The following is a 19,094-nucleotide window of genomic DNA, read 5'->3' as shown; positions in this document are numbered from 1 at the left end:
CAAAAGATTACATAACTATACCTAGGGGATTGTATGTCCATAGTTTCCAGTCTTAGTTTATTATTTATAAACATGGTAATTACAAATTTTGGTCTAAATCTTTAGTAAATAAGTTTTTAGACAAAAGGCAACAAAGAAACAAAACATCCCAACAAAGTCTCAGATTCTTCTTCTTCTTTTGTGTAGGTGAGATCTCACAATGTTGTGCTGGTCTTGAACTCCTGGCCTCAAGTGGTTCTCCTGCCTCGGCCTCCCAAAGTGTTGGGATTACAGGCATGAACATCATGTCTGTCCCTTTTCTTCTGATATATATTATAAAAATAAAACAAAAATACATTACTTGTATAAAAGCATGACTAAGCTCAAATTATTTTTGCATAAAAAAGTCTACAAATAACAGAATCTAGCCCTCATGTCGTTTTCCAATAATCTTCAGGATATACCACTTTGCAATCACTGGGAACTAAACAAAGCTGAAGTTTCTTTGCTAAGAAAGTTAGTAAATGCCACAAATAAGAGAAGTCATAATATCCTGGTTTCTCTGGAAGGAGGACATGAATTGAGAAGCAGGTGAGAACCTCCTGGAGTGCTGGAAATATTTTATCTCTTGATCTGGGTGTCAGTGACATGGGTATTGGTACAGTTTGGATCTGTGTCCCCCAACAAATCTCATGTCTAATTGTAATCCCCAATGTTAAAAGGGAGACCTGGTAGGAGGTAATTGGATCATGAAGGGATGGATCCTTCATGAATGGCTTGGTACCACCCCTGTGGTGCTGTTCTAGTGATAGAGTTCTCATGAAATCTTGTTTAAAAGTATGTAGCACTTCTCTCCTGCCCTCTCTTATTCCTGCTCTGGCTGTATAAGATGAGCCTGTTTCTCCTTTGTGTTTTGCCATGATTGTAAGTCTCCTGAGGCCTCCCTAGAAGCTGAGCAGATAGCCTGCATCATGTTTCCTGTACAGCCTCTGGAACCATGAGCCAATTAAACCTCTTTTCTTTATAAATTACCAGTCTCAGGTATTTCTTTATAACAGTGCAGGAATGAACTAATACAAAAATTGGTACTGAAGAGTGGAGCATTGCTATAAAGATACCTGAAAATGTGGAAGTGACTTTGGAACTGGGTAATGGGCAGAGGTTGGAAGAGTGTGGAGGGCTCAGAAGAAGACAGGAAGATGAGGAAAAATTTGGCACTTCTTAGAGACTTGTTGACCTTGAGACTTGTGACCAAAAGGCTGATAGTGATATGAACAATGAAGTCCAGGCTGAGGAGGTCTCATATGGAACTGAAGAATGTATTGGGAACTGGGGTAATGGTCACTTTTGCTATGCTTTAGCAAAAAGTCTGGCTGCATTGTGCCCCTGCTCTAGGGATCTGTGGAACTTTGAACTTGAGAGTGATGATTTAGGGTATCTGGTGGAAGAAATTTCTAAGCAGCAAAGTATTCAAGATGTGGTTTGGCTGCTTCTCACCACTTATGCTTATATGCATGAGCAAAGAAATGATCTGAAACTGGAACTTATATTTAAAACACAAGCACAGCATAAAAGTTTGGAAAACCTGCAGACTGGCCATGTGGCAGAAAAGAAAAACCCATTTTTCAGGGGAAGAATTCAAGCAGGCTGCAGAAGTTTGCATAAGTAAAGAGAAGCCAAGTACTAACAGCCAAGACAATGGGCAAGAGGTCTTGAAGGCATTTCAGAGACTTTGGCAGCCCCTTCCATCACAGGCCCAGAGGCATAGCAGGACTGAATGGTTTTGTGGGCCAGACCCCGGGCCCCACTACCCTGTACAACCTTGGGACACTGCTCTCTCCATCCCAGTCACTCCAGCTCCAGCCGTGGATCAAAGGGGACCAGGAACAGCTTGGGCCTCTGCTTCAGAGGGTGCAATCTGTAAGCCTTGGTGACTTCCATGTGGTGTTAAGCCTTCAGGTGCACAGAATATAAGAGTTGAGTCTTGGGAGCTTCTGCCTAGACTTCAGAAGATGTATAGAAAAGCCTTGATGTCCAGACAGAAGCCCATTGCAGAGGCATAGCCCTCATGGAGAACGTCTACTAGGGCAGTGCAGAGGAGAAATGTGGGGTTGGAGCCCCCACAGAGTCCCCACTGGGGCATTGCCTAGTGGAGCTGTGAGAAGAAGGCCACCATTCTCCAGACCTCTGAATAGTAGAGCTAGTAACAGCTCGCACCCTGAGCCTGGAAAAGCTTCAGGCACTCAATGCCAGCCCTTGAGAGCAGCTGAAAGGGATGAACTCTGCAAAGCCACAGGGGTGGAGCTGCACAAGGCTTTGGGGGACCCCTTCCACCAGTGTGTCTTGGATGTGACACATGGAGTCAAAGGAGATTATTTTGGGGCTTTAAGATTTAATGACTGCCCTGCTGGGTTTTGGACTTACATGGGCCTGTGGTCCCTTTATTTTGGCCAATTTCTCCCTTATGGAACAGTAGTATTTACCCAATGCCTATATTGGGAGTGACTAACTTGTTTTTTATTTTACAGGCTTGTAGGTGGAAGGGACTTGCTTTGTCTTGGATGAGACTGTGGACTTTTGAGTTAATGCTGGAATGAGTTAAGACTTTGAAGGACTGTTGGGAGGGCATGATTGTATTTTGAAATGTGAGAAGGACATGAGATTTGGGAGGGGCCAGGGGCAGAATGATATGGTTTGGATCTGTGTTCCACCCAAATCTCATGTCAAATTGTAATCCCCAGTGTTGGAGGTGGGGCGTGGTGGGAGGTGATTGGGGCATGGGGGTGGATCCTTCATGAATGGTTTAGCATCATTCCCTTGGTGCTATTCTCTTGATAAGAGTTCTAATGAAATCTGGTTGTTTAGAAGTGTGTGGCACCTCCCCAACCCCCACTGCACTCCCTTGCTCCTGCTTGGGCTGTGTAAGATGAGCCTGCTTCTCCTTCACCTCCCACCATGATTGCAAGTTTCCTGAAGCCTCCCCAGAAGCTGAGCAGATGGCCAGCATCATTCTTCCTGTACAGCCTGTGGAACTGTGAGCCAATGAAACCTCTTTTCTTTATAAATTACCCCATCTCAGGTATTTCTTTATAGCAATGCAAGAATGGAATAATACAGGTGTGTATATATGTAAAAAATATCACTGAGCTGTACATTTCAGATTAGTGTACTTTATGTACTTTACTGTGAGTGTGTGTATTTATATATACTCATATATATGTATAATAACATAAATTACAAATAGTTTAATATGAAGGCAAAATTCTTTATCAAGGGATGTGAATTCAGTAGTGCTCAGTGTGCATAGTCATCTATTTTCTGTGGGCATCAGGGTGATTCATACAGTTTTCAATATACTTTGTTACCACAAATTTGTAGAGTAGGTAAGGGCCTATCATGACATTAAAGGTATTATTGTATTCCTGCCACAACTCATTAAAGTATCACACTTTGTATTTTCTCTAAGATACATTAAGAAAAATTATCTAAAATTTGAAAGTGGATGAAAAAAAATGTGTCGACTTTCAGTGTTGTTGTGGGGATTGTCTAGCAGGCTTCCTCAAGGACTGATTTCCCCCAGGGGAAACTTTGTAACTTTTTTTGATTTGCTGTTAATTATTTGTGGTATAAGGTTCCTAAGACCACCCTCAGGTTCAATAATTTGCTGGAAGGAACCACAGAACTCAGAAAAGCTGTTCTACTCATTGTTATGGTTTATTATAGAAAAAGAATTTAGATTTATTATCCAAGGTAAAAGGACAATATGGCAGAGTCCAAGAGAGAGACCAGGCACAAATTTCTACTTGTTCTCTCTCAGTGGAGTTGTATGGATAGTGCTTAACTTTTCCAGCAGTGATGTGTGACAACACATAAGTAGTATTGTCAACCAGGGAAACTTATCTAAACTTTGAGATCCAGCGTTTATTGTTTTTTTTTTTTTTTTTGAGACGGAGTCTCGCTCTGTCACCCAGGCTGGAAGCAGTGGCGCGATCTCGGCTCACTGCAAGCTCTGCCTCCCGGGTTCATACCATTCTCCTGCCTCAGCCTCCCGAGTAGCTGGGACCACCAGCACCCGCCACCATGCCTGGCTAATTTTTTGTATTTTTAGTAGAGACAGCGTTTCACCATGTTAGCCCGGATGGTCTCGATCTCCTGACCTCGTGATTCGCCTGCCTCGGCCTCCCAAAGTGCTGGGATTACAGGTGTGAGCCACCACGCCCGGCCCTAGATCCAGGGTTTTTATTGGGGGTCAGTCATATAGGCTTGGAGTGCCCACATAGCTGACCTTAGTTACTCAGTCTCCAGCCCTTTGGAGTCAAACTGACATCATGTAGCCACCTGCCTCCCCACCCCCCTTCATAAATCACATTGTTAGCATAAACTGTCTAGTGTGGCCCAAAGCCCCAGATAAGCAAAGACATTTTTCTCAGGAATGACATTCCAGGGGCTTAGAGGTTATCTCCCAATAAGTGGTTAATGGCCAGACCTTTCTTTGGAAGGTGCAGGGTTTGGATTTCCCAGATCAGCTGAGTGAATTGTTTAAAAGGGTAATTTACAGTTTTGTAAGAGTAGTTGTTAACTAATAGAAACCTGGTAGTGATGAAAATGATTCTTGTCCAATAACAATGCAAATGGATCTTTTATTGTAGAGATATAAATTATTAAATCTGGTAGAAGAGATAAAAGTTATATAGTTGTATTGCCTTTCAGAAGGCTAAACTGGTTTGGAGCTAAATGAGCTATTTGATCCAAGCATCCTTTCTTTCAGCTGCTGAAACATTTTACTTTCTCCAATTCTCTTGGTATTTCTCTTACCATTTTTCTGTCTCCATCATTAATGAGATAATTAAATCACTGGTATGTACTCATTTTGTATTTACATAAGAATCATATTTTTGATTTTTTTTTTTTTTTTTTTGAGATGGAGCTTCACGCTTGTTGCCCAGGTTAGAGTGCAATGGCGCAATCTCGGCTCACCACAACCTCTGCCTCCAAGGTTCAAGTAAATCTTCTGCCTCAGCCTTCCTGAGTAGCTGGGATTATAGGCATGCGCCTCCACGCCTGGATAATTTTGTATTTTTAGTAGAAACGGGGTTTCTCCATGTTGGTCAGGCTGGTCTCGAACTCCCAACCTCAGGTGATCTGCCTGCCTTGGCCTCCCAAAGTGCTGAGATTACAGGCGTGAGCCACCATGCCCGGCCTGATTTGTAAAAAATTATACTTTGACAGTTTCTTCTCATTTACACCCTCTGATAGGCAGCAACCTTCTTAATCTTCAGTGCTGATGGAGATTTCTACTATATCATTTTTTTGGGAATCTGAAGTGAGGGAAGCAGGAAGCTAAAACCTAGTACTCCAAAACTCCTGTCAACCTAAAATAATCAAAAGGTTCAGAATCTAATTTAAAGAGAGTTTATTCAAGCTCAAAGAGTGAGGATGGACCACCCAGAAACACCAACTCCAAAGGAATGGAGTCAGCATTTTGAAGTAGGGAAGTTAAGATTTCATTTATTTAGACAGAGACAGAGATTTTAGTGGGATTACAACACTATTTACAAAAGGTTGGTGCATAGTTACAGCAATTTGATTGGTTATAGGCAGTGTTTCCTTTTGGGAAGGGGACATTTAACACTTTTCACAGAGGGTGTAATAGTCATGCGTTTTTTGTCATCTGGTCTAAGCAAAGTGAGGCAGCAAAGGGGAAGTGAATCTATGACCAGGGCCATTAATGAAGAAGGCAGGAGGCATTTATCTATGGTGTAGTTGAATTCTCTCTAGTCATTGTGCAGAACAAGAAAAATAAGAAAGAGAGTTAATCTATCTGAGAACAGAAGTTGTAACCATGTGTGACTCAGATCATAGTCACATGTCACTCAGGGCTTAATGTGTTCTTGGGGGGTTCCAATAGCTTTTAAATTTTATTTATCTCCACGCCCTGAAAGTCCCTGTTGCAGACATCTCTTATTTTGCCTGCTTCTTGGGGCAACCTATTCCTGGTGATTGAGGCAGGATTGTAGTTCCTTATGATTCCTTTCTCCTTAGTGCTGCTCTTGTTCCACTCGCTCCTACCCTCTTGCCTTTCCTTCCCCCTCCCGCTGTCTCTCTCATTCCTCTCTTGCTTCTTCTCTGCACAGGGATGAGTTTATGTCTCAGGCCCTTCCATTCAGTCTGCCCCAGGCCGTCACCCTTGGTTCCAGCATGATGCATGTTGGCCAATCAGAGTTCTTCCCAGGATTACTTCCTTGACAGAGCTATTACCAAAGACTCACTCTCTTCTGGGTTCCTAATCTGAGTGAAGGAGAGTGTTGCTGAGAGCTATCATGCCTGCTGTCTGGAGACAGCTAGTCCAACGGGGTGAAAACAGTCACAAGTTGTAAACACACTGCTTGAGCCCTAGTTCTAGCTGCTTACAGCCACTTTACCCCTGCACTTCTTTGTTTCCAGTTCTGTGACAAAGTGAATTCACTATTTCTGCTTAAACTAGTCTGAATTGCATTTCTGTTACTAGGAACTAATAACATCCTGATGGAAAAATCGCTATGTGGAAGTGGGGCATAACAAGTGAATACTCCTGAAAGTTAGAATCGACTGAGTTAATTTGGGTGAAGCATAATGGGAAACACAATCCTCACTGGGAGTCTGGATATCTTTTCCACTATTTTATAACAACTCATATTTTTTCCAAATATGAGCAAATATTTTAATTAAACCTGAAGAGAAAAAAACAGACTTTTAAAAGTATGCAGAAAAGGATAATTAACATTGGATCCCTTGTAAAAATGGAACCTCAGGGAGTCTAACAAAAATGCACCTTTGGCTAACTTTTGCTTTTTAAAATTCCTTGTTTGACTTCACCTCCCAGTGCACAGGAAATGACAGCTTCTGGGAGACGCGTGGAGTTGCAGGAGTCCCCAGGAGCATCAAAGGGTTCAGGGGTTGTATTCTAGCAGTTTCTTTCTTTTCTTTTTTTCTTTTTTTTGAGTTGGAGTTTCACTCTTGTTGCCCAAACTGGAGTGCAATGGCGTGATCTCGGCTCACTGCAACCTCCACCTCCTGGGTTCAAGCAATTCTCCTGCCTCGGCCTCCCGATTAGCTGGGATTACAGGCATGTGCCACCACGCCCAGCTATTTGTTTGTATTTTTAGTAGAAACAGGGTTTCACCATGTTAGCCAGGCTGGTCTCGAACTCCTGACCTCAGATGATCCGCCTGCCTCGGCCTCCCAAAGTGTTGGGATTACAAGTGAGCCACCGCACCCGGCTCTAGCAGTTTCTTGATCTTCTCTTTCCTGGTCTCACTTTCATCTCGCGTTATCACCAAGGAGTGCGAGTAGCCTATGGAGACCTGCTTTGAAAAGATGCCATTCAGAGTCTTCACCTCTTGGGCTGCAGTGGAAGACTTGGGCTCATGGTCCCTGTATCCCAGTTACCTAAAGGTTGGTTATGGCCCTCAGCTGATGGTGCTCTCATTGGCGGCCACAGTGTTGCTGCTCTTCCCACAAGCCAGGCTCTGGATTCTGTAGCCGCAGAGGTCCTGCACTGCTTTCAGGTACATGGAAGATTCATGGGAGATATTGGGCTCCCCCAGAAAAAGAGACTACCAACTTCACAGACAGCAAAGGACCAGGTGTAACCAACATGGATCTGGGATGCCCCACACCCAAGGAAGTCAGACTCCAACCTCACCAAGCGGGGACCATCTCATCCTTCTACTCCGAGTGGCCCAGCCAACCATAGCCACCAAAGCCCCAGGAGAAGACTCATTTCTTGGAGTCCAGAATCAATGTGCGGTTAGCATCACAGGCCACGTCTTACACAACTGTTACTGGCTGGTGGGTTCTTGACCCTTAGTAAATAGAAATAGATCAAGAATCTGAGATGGGCTTGAGCAAGGCAGTTTATTGGAGCTCTCAGCTTGAGCAGAAGGGGAGGTAGCAACAGGAAGAGACCTGCAGCTAGCTTCCTGACAGCAGGTTAGTTTGGGGTTTCATTTGCTTTGGAGCTCCTCCATGTGACATCATTGCATGTTTGGGGTGGTTTGGCAGTTGCACCTATGCAGTCTCTGGACATGCTTCTTCATGTGATGCATGTCTCATTAGCATCTTAAATCTCCACCCAGGGGTGTGATTTTTACTACTGAAATGAAGCAAAGGCCAGGTTAGGACAGGCTAGGACATTACTGGGCAAGTGCATTGGGGAGCATCTTTTGCAAAGTGCCCACTGTTAGCCAAGATGCTTGTGCTCAGAGTACTCTGTCTCAGATTTGATTGGTCTATTTTTGTGAAAGGAAACGTTTGTGGTTGTGTGGCTGCAAGGTTGAATGTAGCTTCAGTCAGCACAACATGTAAGGGAAATGGGGAGGGGTCCCTGCCTTGCTCTGGGGGTCTCACAGCCACCTTTGGTACAGGCAGAATCTACCCATCTTTCATTCTCAGTGAAGGTGGGCCACTCATCGTGGCACCGGCACCAGCTCACAGCCTTAACTATTCACTGTGCCTGGGTCCCAGCTGACCACATTGAGGGCACACGAAGGAACAGAGGTCTCCTTTGTCGCCCATTATACGGAATTCATTTCCACTGGCCATTCTAGTAATTGGCTGCCCGTTGTCCATGATTTGTGCGGTGCTGGGGATGCTCCTGCGTGGTTGCTGAGGCTCAACTGCCCCATCTTGTTCTCCCCGAAGGCAAACGCAGAGCCCGTTTCCGTCAAGGCCAAGGTGAGGTTCCGCCCACAGGCTGCCTACATACTCACTTCCCGGCAGAGACCCGCAGTGAGTCTGGGGGCTTCCTTTCTCTTGGTGTGGCCAGGTCTCAGCTGCCCCTTCTTATTTTGACCCCAGCTCCGCAGCTTCCATTGTGTGGTGATGAGGATACTGTGCGCAGCGCGCAAACCCGAGACCGCTGTCCGCGCCAGGACCCCGCCAGGCACCCACATCTATGGGGCCCCCACAAATTCTGACCGAGATTGAGGTAAGCAGCTTGCTGTTTAGGCACTTCTTTTCCACCCATCGAGTCCTAGTTGGTTGACCCCGAAATCAAAAGCTGCCCCCTTGCACTTCGACCCTTGAAGTCTGATGCGCTCCTTGGTGTGCTCAGGCTCCGCGACGACCGCGGCCCCACCGCTCACCTTGTTCACATATGCAGCCAGCCACGCTATGCCCCTGCCTCCGCCAGGGCCCCATGGAGCTGCCACAGCGCTCGGCCTCTTGGGCTTTCTGCCCGCACGCTGGGACCTCCACGCTTCCCGGGCCGCCTGGGGCCCTTGTGGTTACCGAAGCCCGGTTCTTCCCAGGGTACTGCCCAGTCTTCATCCTGGGCTTGTCTCTGCTGGTTGGAGTTATGAGAAACCAGACAGAAAAAGGAAGAGAAGTAACTGTTAAAAAAAAGACGGATAGAAGGGCTTCCCCCTACGCCCCTGTCCCTTCCTCTCCTCCCCAGCAACCCCCAGCACTCCCCACCAGACCAAGGCTCCAGCCCATTCACCAGATTCACTTGAAGTGTAACTTATATTTTGGAACTTGGACCATGTGTCTGCCAAGGCTCAGGCTTTGGTGCTGGGTTAGAAGATTGTGCTGGATGCTTCCTGTGGCCTTCGGTGAAGTCCTTCATAAAGGAATCAAGTTTTGGTTCAAGCCTGGAGTGCAGAAGGCAACGAGGGAAGAGAATGTGGCCTTATTAAGAAAGTCTGATCTGCTTTGAGCTGAATCAGGCAAGCACGTGCTGTGCAAAAGGAGAATTTTGCCCCAAGCTAGGCAGTTAGTACATCTAGGGAGGGCAGCCGGAGCTCAAGCCGAGATTCTGAAGAATCCAAATGGGAAGCCAGGGGGATATAGCTCCTGCCAGAGGAGATATGACCCAACAGAAAAAGCCTTTTACCAAAATGCCCTTTAGATGAGAGAGTAAGCCTATTAGTTGGGCATCACCCTCTCATCCTGTTTCTCATGAATGGGAGGCAGAGACTAGGGTGGAAGAAGCTAAAGTGAGAATTTGGGGATTTCATATGTAGAGACAGAAACATTAAGGCTACTATTTGGATTCAGGGAGGATTCTGATTCAAGAAGAAGACATTGAAGTTAGCAGAAGCCTGAAATTTTGAGAGTTCTGAGAAATATCAAGTCTTAGAAATATGAGTTTGTTTATCTTTGTTAATCCCTATGACTGTGGCCTCAGAATGCACACACCTCAAAGTGTTGAAGGCTGAAGACGGGATCATTGCCTGTGCCCCTCTAATGGCCTCTCCTGGTGCTGTGTCGTTACTGTGGACGGAATGACAGTGCCTGAAGGAGGCCCTCTTGGAGAACTGTCAGGGATAAGAAACATTTTTTTTGATGTCTTGTGGGTAATGTGCTGATGTTATAACAAGGTTTAAGGGTGGCACATCTCACACATGCACATGAACACTCAGTCATCACGCTCATGAACTACAAAAAGATCAAGAAACATTCCTTTTTTTTTTTTTTGAGTGGAGTTTCACTGTGTTGCCCAGGCTGGAGTGCAGTGGCACAATCTCGGCTCGCTGCAACCTCCGCTTCCCAGGTTCAAGTGATTCCCCTGCCTCAGCCTTCCAAGTAGCGGGGATTACAGGGATAAGCCACCATGCCCATCTTATTTTTTTTTTTTTTTTGTACTTAGCAGAGACAGGGTTTCCCCATGTTGGTCAGGCTTGTCTCGAACTCCTGACCTCATATGATCCACCAGCTTCGGCCTCCCAGAGTGCTGGGATTAAAGGCGTGAGCCATTGCACCCAGCAAAGAAACAGTCTTATCAAGAAACACTGCAGTTCCAGAAACATTCTGTGCACTGGGGCAGGATGTCCTTGCCGCTCCAGCCTGGTATGTTTCTGTGGACCAGTGAGCATGGCATGCCGTGGGTCTCCTCTCCTTTTTCAGGCAGGTTGCATCACTATTGACGGATCTTTCTACATAGCTGATCAGAGGCCATTGATAAGAAAAATTGATTTGGGTTAACAAACATCTCTTTGGGGTTGCGTAAGTCCCCAAAAGATCAAGATTATTGGTTGTCAATACTTGGGCTCAGCAAAGCATTGATTTGGCAAGGCCATTTTTACAGCCAATGTTAATTGGAGAGACAGGAAATCTTTACTGAGGGATGGTGTTTTCTTTTGTAAAACTGCTATAACTAAGTACCACAAACTGGGTGGCTTAAAGAACAGAACTGTAGTGATTCACAGTCCTGAAGGCTAGACGTCTGAGATAGAGGTGTTGGCAATGTTGATTCCCTCTGAGGGCTGAGGTGAAACTGTTCCATGCCTTTTGCCTGGTTTCTTGTAGTTGTTGGCAATCTTTGTCATTTTTTACCTTGTAGAAGCATCTCCCTGATCTCTATTTTCGTCTTCACATGACATGCACCCTGTGTGTTGTCTGTGTCCAAATTTCCCTTTTTTATGAGGACACAGTCTCATTGGTTTAGGGTTCACGTTACTCCACCCTACCCCAGTATGATCTCATCTTAATTAATTACATATGCAGTGACCCTATTTTATTTATTTTTAAGAGATGAGGTCTTGCTTTGTCACCCAATCTAGAGTGCAGTGACATGATCATAGCTCACTTCAGCCTCAAACTCCTAGGCTCACACAGTCCTCCTGCCTCAGCCACCCAAATAGCTGGGTGCTATGTGTGTGCACAACCAGCCATGTGTACACAACCATATCCAGCTAATTTTAAAATTTTTGTAGAGATAAGGTCTCACTCTGTTGACCAGGGTGGTCTCGAACTCCTGGCCTCAAGTGATCCTTCCACCTTAGCCTCTCAAATAGCTGAGATAACAGGCAAGAGCCACCACACCTGGCCCTATTTTTATATAAGATCACATTCTGAGGTACTGGGGTCTGGGCTTTAACATATGAATTTTGAGAGGACACAGTTCAACCCATAACAGATGGGAAGCCTGAGAGGGGTGACAGTGGAGGGAGAAGGAACATGCAGAAGCTTCCATCAGACTGTTGTTCTTTCCTGACCTTCCTACTTTCTGTCTCCAGATCTTTTTCCTCCATCTCTGTTATGACTAAGAGAGGATTTCGCTCCCCCAATTTTTAGAAATACCTTTTCGCTGACAAATGATGGGACTCTTTTCCAATGTCTGTCTTTTAAAAATGCTTTGATAGGTGTTGTTTCCATTCTCACCTCTACACTAATACCCTCAAAGTATTTTTAAGGACTTTCACAACAGGGACCAGGACTCAAGTTTCTGCTCTTTCATAATGGTACCCCCTTTTTCTTCTTCCTTCCTCCCTCCATCCCTCCTTCCCTCCCTCCCTCCCTCCGTCCCTCCCTCCCTCCCTCCCTCCCTTCCTTCCTTCCTTCCTTCCCTCCCTCCTTCCTTCCTTCCTTCCTTCTTTCCCTCCTTCTTTTTCTTTTTTTTTGAGATGGAATCTTGCTCTGTCGCCCAGGCTGGAGTGTAGTGGCACGATCTCGGCTCACTGCCATCTCCGCCTCCTGAGTTCACACCATTCTCCTGCCTCAGCCTCCCGAGTGGCTGGGACTACAGGCGCCCGCTACCATGCCCGGCTAATTTTTTGTATTTTTAGTAGAGACAGGGTTTCACCATGTTAGCCAGGATGGCCTCGATCTCCTGACCTCTTGATCCGCCTGCCTCCGCCTCTCAAAGTGCTGGGATTACAGGCGTGAGCCACCGCGCCTGGCTCCCTCCTTCTTTTTCTTTCGCCTCCCTCCCTCCCTTCCTTCCTTCCTTCTTTTTCTTTCCCCTCCCTCCCTTCCTTTCTTTTTTTCCTTCCTTCCTTCCTTCCTTTTTCCCCTTCCTTCCTTCCTTCTTTCCTTTTTTTTGAGACAGAATCTCACTCTGTCACCCAGGCTCGAGTGCAGTGGCACAATCTTGGCTCACTGCAACCTCTGCCTCCCCAACCCAAGTGATCCTCCCATAGCAGCCTCCTGAGTAGCTGGGACTACAGGTGTGTGCCACCATTCCTGGCTAATTTTTGTATATATATATTTGGTAGAGATGGGGTTTTGCCATGTTGTTCCAGGCTGGTCTTGAACTCCTGGGTTCATGCCATCCACCTGCCTTGGCCTCTCAAATTGCTGGTATTATAGGCATGAGCCACCACATCCCCTTTTCTTTCCTCTCTTCCCAGTGCTAAATGTACAGCAGGATTAAATCAAAGGCCTTTTAACTGGCTTCAGATGATTCTTCCCCTGCCCCAACCTTAGAAACAGAATGGAGATTCATGTGATGCAACAAATCATTATACTTTATTATTTCTTGTGAACAAAATATTTTCCAGAGGTCAGTGTTATAAGTAATAATATTGGAATCAGTGAAAACAATCAGTATAGACCAAATTTTTTAAAATGATAATTTCTCAAAAATATATGTCTTGAGGTCATTGAACATTATCTATAAGCAACTGATCTTGGGAAAACATAATTTTTGAAGAACTCTCTCATCCTATGACAGTATGACAGTGACCTAATGTGAATGAATAAAATATATTTCTTTTTTTTTTTTTTTTTGAGACGGAGTCTCACTCTTTCGCCCAGGCCGGACTGCAGTGGCGCTATCTCGGCTCACTGCAAGCTCTGCCTCCTGGGTTCATGCCATTCTCCTGCCTCAGCCTCCTGAGTAGCTGGGATTACAGGCGTCCGCCACCGCACCCGGCTAATTTTTTGTATTTTTAGTAGAGACGGGGTTTCACCGTGTTAGCCAAGATGGTCTCGATCTCCTGACCTCCTGATCCGCCCGCCTTGGCCTCTCAAAGTGCTGGGATTACAGGCGTGAGCCACCACGCCCGGCCAATAAAATATATTTCTGTAGTTGAATTGAAAATAGATATATCTCTATTGCTGAATTCTAATAATCTTATTCACTCTTTAAATTGTACATACAGGAAAATTACCAGAGTTCTTTTGAACTTGCTTTCTCAAAATTCATATAAAATTCTCAAAATTCATATAAGCTATCCAAGTAACACTATTAAAGTCTTAAGTACAATAATCTTATAAAGCACCTTGTTTCAATATATCTCCCAAGTTAAGAAGAAAAGCCAATATATGGCTTCTCTTTTACTATTTTACGAGGCAGGGTTTTATTTGTATATGTTGGTTGTTTCAAGCCTTTTCACGTAATAGTGGTTCTATAATCAATGTAGGCAAGATTGACAGTAAGATGTGTAAGTATGGATCAGCAGCCATGTTGAGACTCAGGCCCTTTAAGGATGCAAGAGAGATCCAGTTAAGTTTTCATTCCTCAGGTTGGATAAAAACTAAACAAACATACATTGGAGGGAAACAAACACCAACATTATGATGGCTTTGTTGACCACTGTGGTGTTTAGCTCTATTTTAAGACTTTTCTACATGTAGCCCTCTCAACTCAAGGTGCAGCAAATCACTTCCTTGTTAATAATGCGTGTGTGGATCTTATCTTGGCTGTGTCTGTTTTATAACCAATGGTCCACAGCCTCAAGGCCACTGCCAGCACACTGCCACATGCACTTCGTTGTCCTGTTAACCCTTAAAGAACTCAGATTACCAACGCTACTACCCAGATTCATAAATTACTTGTTGTCATATGTTGCCTTTGATGTCTTTTCCGAAGTGTAATTTTTTTCTGTCTGGAATCTAGAAGATACTGATCTGAAAAAATTAGTTGATAATTTCCTAAGAGTTATTTCAACAGATTTTAATATTTTTACTTCAATGTGACTGAGTCAAAGTCATTTACACTACACAAATATGAAACATGTTTCCATCATTATTTCTTCTCAGGATGGTAAAACCCTCTCTCTTCATTTTCACATCTAGGGGACTACCCATTGCACTGTCTTGGCACTCATGGGAGTGAAAAATCTGTTCAGGAACTCCCTGCAGTCAGTATTCATCATGAAATGGGTATTCAGGATGATCGCGCCACCTGCCAAAACAATTCCCCCGCAGAAAAAAGTTCACTCAAAAATTGCACAGCTGTATGTTTCCATAGCATCCTTTGAGAATTTCACTGACCACTACCCCTCTCTCCTATTCATTCCTCTGCTGTTTCTTACCTACTCTCCTCTTCTGTTTTCCCTCAAGCCAGCACCTTTTCCTGAAGCTCTGGACAGCCTCCTGAATGTGAGTGTGTTGAGGGAAGGTTGGTGGCCACCTTATCAACATGTGCACATGCCTCTTCCCTACTCCTTCCCCCTTTCTGTTCCCTTGACGCTGGCTGCCTCCTCCAATCCACTACATGGGCATTTCTCTTCAAAACTCTTATTACCAGTGTCACCCTCTGCTGATCAGCATTTTTTTCTTCTTTTTTTTTACAGATGGAATCTCACTCTGTCACTCAGGTTGGAGTGTAGTGGCATGATCATAGCTCACTGCAGCCTCAAACTCCTGGGCTCCCAAGCAAGCCTCCTGCCTCAGCCTCCCAAGTAGCAGGGATTATAGGTATGTGCCACCACGTGGGTTGCCCAAGCTGAACTCCTGGGCTGAAGCAGTTGCCCTGTCTCGGCCTCCCAAAGTGCTGGGACTATAGGTGTGAGCCACCACACCCAGTCTCATTAGCATTTTTACTTGCCCCTCTCACTAGACCTCCTGCATGTTGAGAGTTTGAGATCTAGAAAGGTGATGAGTAGCAAAATAAGTTAGCTGGATGATTATGACGATGATGATGGCAGTGAATTTAGCTCTTAAATAACAATGATGAAATGGTCTGTAAAATGTCTGGAATGTGTGTGTTCCTGATTTAGTTTTCTGCATGTACTGTAAATTAAAATGGAAAATATTAAGATTTTCAAATGTTAAAAATCAACTTGATAAAAGCTGAAAAAAATCATGGTCCAATATCTCTAAATGATACAGTATTTGTGATTAATGGGGCCTAATTCTTGTTCCACCTTGCTGATTTTTCTAGTTATTTCCTGGTAAGAGTTATTTTTTTTCCCCTAAGTTGCTAGAATTGCTTTTAAATATGTCAAATGTCAAACTGAATAATGTCACCAACTGTCTGTAAAACAATTAGTACATTGGTGGATTGATTATACTGTTTTTGTTTGTTTGTTTTTTGTTTTGTTTTGAGACAGGGCCTTGCTCTGTCTACCAGGCTGGAGCGTAGCCTTAGCTCACTCAAAGTCTTGGGTCCAAGTGATCCTCCCACCTCAGCATCCTAAGTAGCTAGTACTACAGGTGCATGCCACCACGATGGCTTATTTTTAAATTTTTTGTAGAGATGGGGTCTTGCTATGTGGTCCAGGCTGGTGTTGAACTCCTAGCATCAAGTGATTCTCCTATCTTAGCCTCCCAGAGTGCTGGAATTACAGATGTGAGACACTGCACCTGGTTTCTCTTCTTAACTTATTGATATATTATTGATTCAATAGAAGTCATTTATCTTCAAGAACTATTAATTAACCTATAACTGTTAGTTCTAGGAAAGTGTTATTTATGTGTTTATGTTTACTGTTTTGTTCTTGAGGCTGGGTGGTGGTGCCTTTTGATGTCAAACAATTTTCCCCCTGAAAAATTTCCATTAGGAAGTTGTTTTATTAATTCAGAAATTCAATATTAATCCAGTCACTGTACTTTCTGACCCATGAAAAACAGTGGGATCAATAAAGTAAGTGTCCAAACTATATGAATCATCTTAGCATTTTCTGAATGCTCACTTAAAGATTCAAGACGAAGATGATTATTCAGGTGATTTGAAGAACTGGAAACATTAATAGAGAATGATTAAGAAGAAAAAAATGCATGTGTGTGTATATGAGTATATATATGTATATGTGTGTGTATATCTATACACACATATATAGCAAATATATTCTTTTTTTTTTTTTTTTTGAGATGGAGTTTTGCTCTTGTTGCCCAGGCTGGAGTGCAATGGCGTGATCTCGGCTCACTGCAACCTCTGCCTCCTGGGTTCAAGCAATTCTCCTGCCTCAGCCTCCTGAGTAGCTGGGATTACAGGCAAGTGCCACCACACCCAGCTAATTTTTGTATTTTTAGTAGAGACAGGGTTTCTCCATGTTGGCCAGGCTGATCTCTAACTCCCGACCTAAGGTGATCCACCCACCTTAGCCTCCCAAAGTATTGGCGTGAGCCACCACGCCTGGCCAAAACTATATTCTTTTTTAAAGGGCCTGTAATATTTAGAGAATAAAGAGCTACTTCAGTTGGTTAGCTGAACTTGACATTTTGAAGGAGTATATGGAATTTTGCTTGTAGGAAGTCAGCTAATAGGTAGAGCTAGAAACTAAAATCTTAAGTATTTATCTAAAAGTCTAAGTTCTTGGTTTCAATCTAGTACTCTTTCTACAACATCATCATGCCTCTCCCTTAGAAATTTTTTTTTATAACTTTGCTCTAATTTGTGCATCACTTTCATTTTTAGGAATAAATAAATAAGTTGTTTCAACATTTGTGCTGCTGTTGTTTTAGCATATGTACATGATGAATTAATTCTCCTCAGGTTCCTTAGCCTGCGTGCCTTCACCGAAGTCACAGAATGTCACAGATGCCAGGACTCTTCTTTTCAGTGAGAGTGTAGGGTTGTGGAAGGCCCTGTGGTGGATGTATTTCCCTCAGGCATGTTAACATTCAGAATATGTGGCCCACCATGCTTTGCCCTGGTGCTATGGACATAGGTCAGGGTTCATATGAGCCTTGTTGCTTGACACATGACCATTCAATACCACTGGTCAATACCCATTAATGATCCCCAGAACTTACATGAGCAATTCTACAAAGCGGACATTTTTATTCAAGGCTTCAATGTCCTTCATTTCTTCTTCAGTGAGAGAAAAGTCAAAGATCTGAAATAACGGAAATAATAGAACATTTTTGAAGGTCAAGCTTGGGATCCGAAAGTGGGGCCACCGGTGGGAGCCTTCCAAAGATGTATGAATATCTCTGCAAATGTCTAAGAGGAGTCAGGCTGGTGTTGGGGGGCTACCCACTGAGGTGTAGCTGGATACTCTGTTCTGCTCTTTGTTTTTGAGACGGTCTTTCTGGGGACATCTTACAAGAAATTCCAAATGCTCTGAAACCACAAATGTTAATGAAATCCCCTAAAATTTCAAATGTGAAGAATTCTTATTTCTGTATGAAATGCTGGTCTTTTGATTCTGAACTACTGTCTTACACTTAAAAAATTCTGAGTCTCTAAATATGATTTTTTTTTTTTTTTTGAGACAGGGTCTTACTCTGTCACCCAGGCTGGAGTGCTGTGGTATCATCTTGGCTCACTGCAACCTCCACCTCCTGGGTTCAAGCTAGTCTCATGCCTCAGTTTCCCAAGTAGCTGGGACTACAGACATGTTTTGCCATGCCTGGCTAATTTTTCAATTTTTGTAGAGATGGGGTTTCACCATGCTGCCCAGGCTGGTCTCAAACTCCTGAACTCAAGCGATCCTCCCACCTCAGCCTCCCAAAGTGCTGCAATTATAGGCATGAGCCTCACCACGCCTTAAAAAACTTTTAATTTGCTTTGTTTTTAACTTTTAATTTGCTATGTTGAAATCCTTTCTCTCATTTTTTATGTCTCTTCTACCTTTTTATTCTAATTACATTTCCATTGTTTTATTTTTCTTAGATTTTATACTTTATTTATATTCTGGTTTTATGATTGTCCCTTATTAACATTTATATATATTTTTTCACTTCCTTTTATTTTTAACATTTGGATTATCTGTATATAACCTATCTTCTCTTTATTATTTTATCTTTCTATCCTTTAACTTTTAATATATTTAATGATTAATAGATTTTAATTATATAAGTAGTACATAAATATACGTTCTTTGCAAAGAAATGAAACACTGTAGAAGTACATAGACCCATATGGAATAAATAATGAAAATCTTGTCACTCATCACCCCATTCTTATTTCCCTTCCCAGATATTCCTCCCAAATACTACACACATTAAGAGGAAAATGCAGTAATTGGACCATATCTTTATGATTCTACAACTTTCCTTTATTCACATAATATCTTAGTGACCCCAGTGATAGTTCTATCACAATATGCAACCTGACTTTATTCATTTAGCCATGGTATTCATTGTGTAGATGGAACACGATTTACTTAATTATCCCTCTGTGGATTCTTTCCAAGTACTCTTTTCAGGGAACCATTTTCTTTTATGATTTATTATCCAAT

General features: G+C 43.4%; 1 protein-coding gene, 1 non-coding gene and 1 pseudogene across 4 annotated transcripts in view; all 3 read right to left on the bottom strand.

The window, feature by feature from the left end:
• Window positions 1-6,599: 6,599 nt before the first annotated feature.
• LOC100972347 (protein RCC2-like) lies at window positions 6,600-11,993 on the bottom strand (annotated as a pseudogene).
• LOC112440594 (small nucleolar RNA U13) lies at window positions 10,307-10,410 on the bottom strand. The gene has a single exon (XR_003028620.1). It is a non-coding gene; the product is annotated as a small nucleolar RNA U13 (small nucleolar RNA).
• Window positions 11,994-12,704: 711 nt separating the features above from the next.
• The window catches only part of AKR1D1 (aldo-keto reductase family 1 member D1), a 42,254-nt gene continuing 35,864 nt past the window's right edge, over window positions 12,705-19,094 (bottom strand). For 2 of the 3 annotated variants that reach the window (XM_014345798.5, XM_055115422.2), the window contains 2 exons: window positions 17,665-17,747; window positions 12,705-14,869 (listed from right to left, as the gene is read on the bottom strand). In XM_014345798.5, the coding sequence (XP_014201284.1) occupies window positions 14,827-14,869; window positions 17,665-17,747 (126 nt within the window). In that variant the 3' untranslated portion in view covers window positions 12,705-14,826. The remainder of the gene's footprint in view (window positions 14,870-17,664; window positions 17,748-19,094) is intronic. The other variant, XM_055115421.2, reaches the window with a different exon arrangement.

This window comes from Pan paniscus, chromosome 6 (assembly GCF_029289425.2).
Source record: "Pan paniscus chromosome 6, NHGRI_mPanPan1-v2.0_pri, whole genome shotgun sequence".
Taxonomy (NCBI): domain Eukaryota; kingdom Metazoa; phylum Chordata; class Mammalia; order Primates; family Hominidae; genus Pan; species Pan paniscus.
This window is presented reverse-complemented; position numbering and strand designations above follow the sequence as displayed.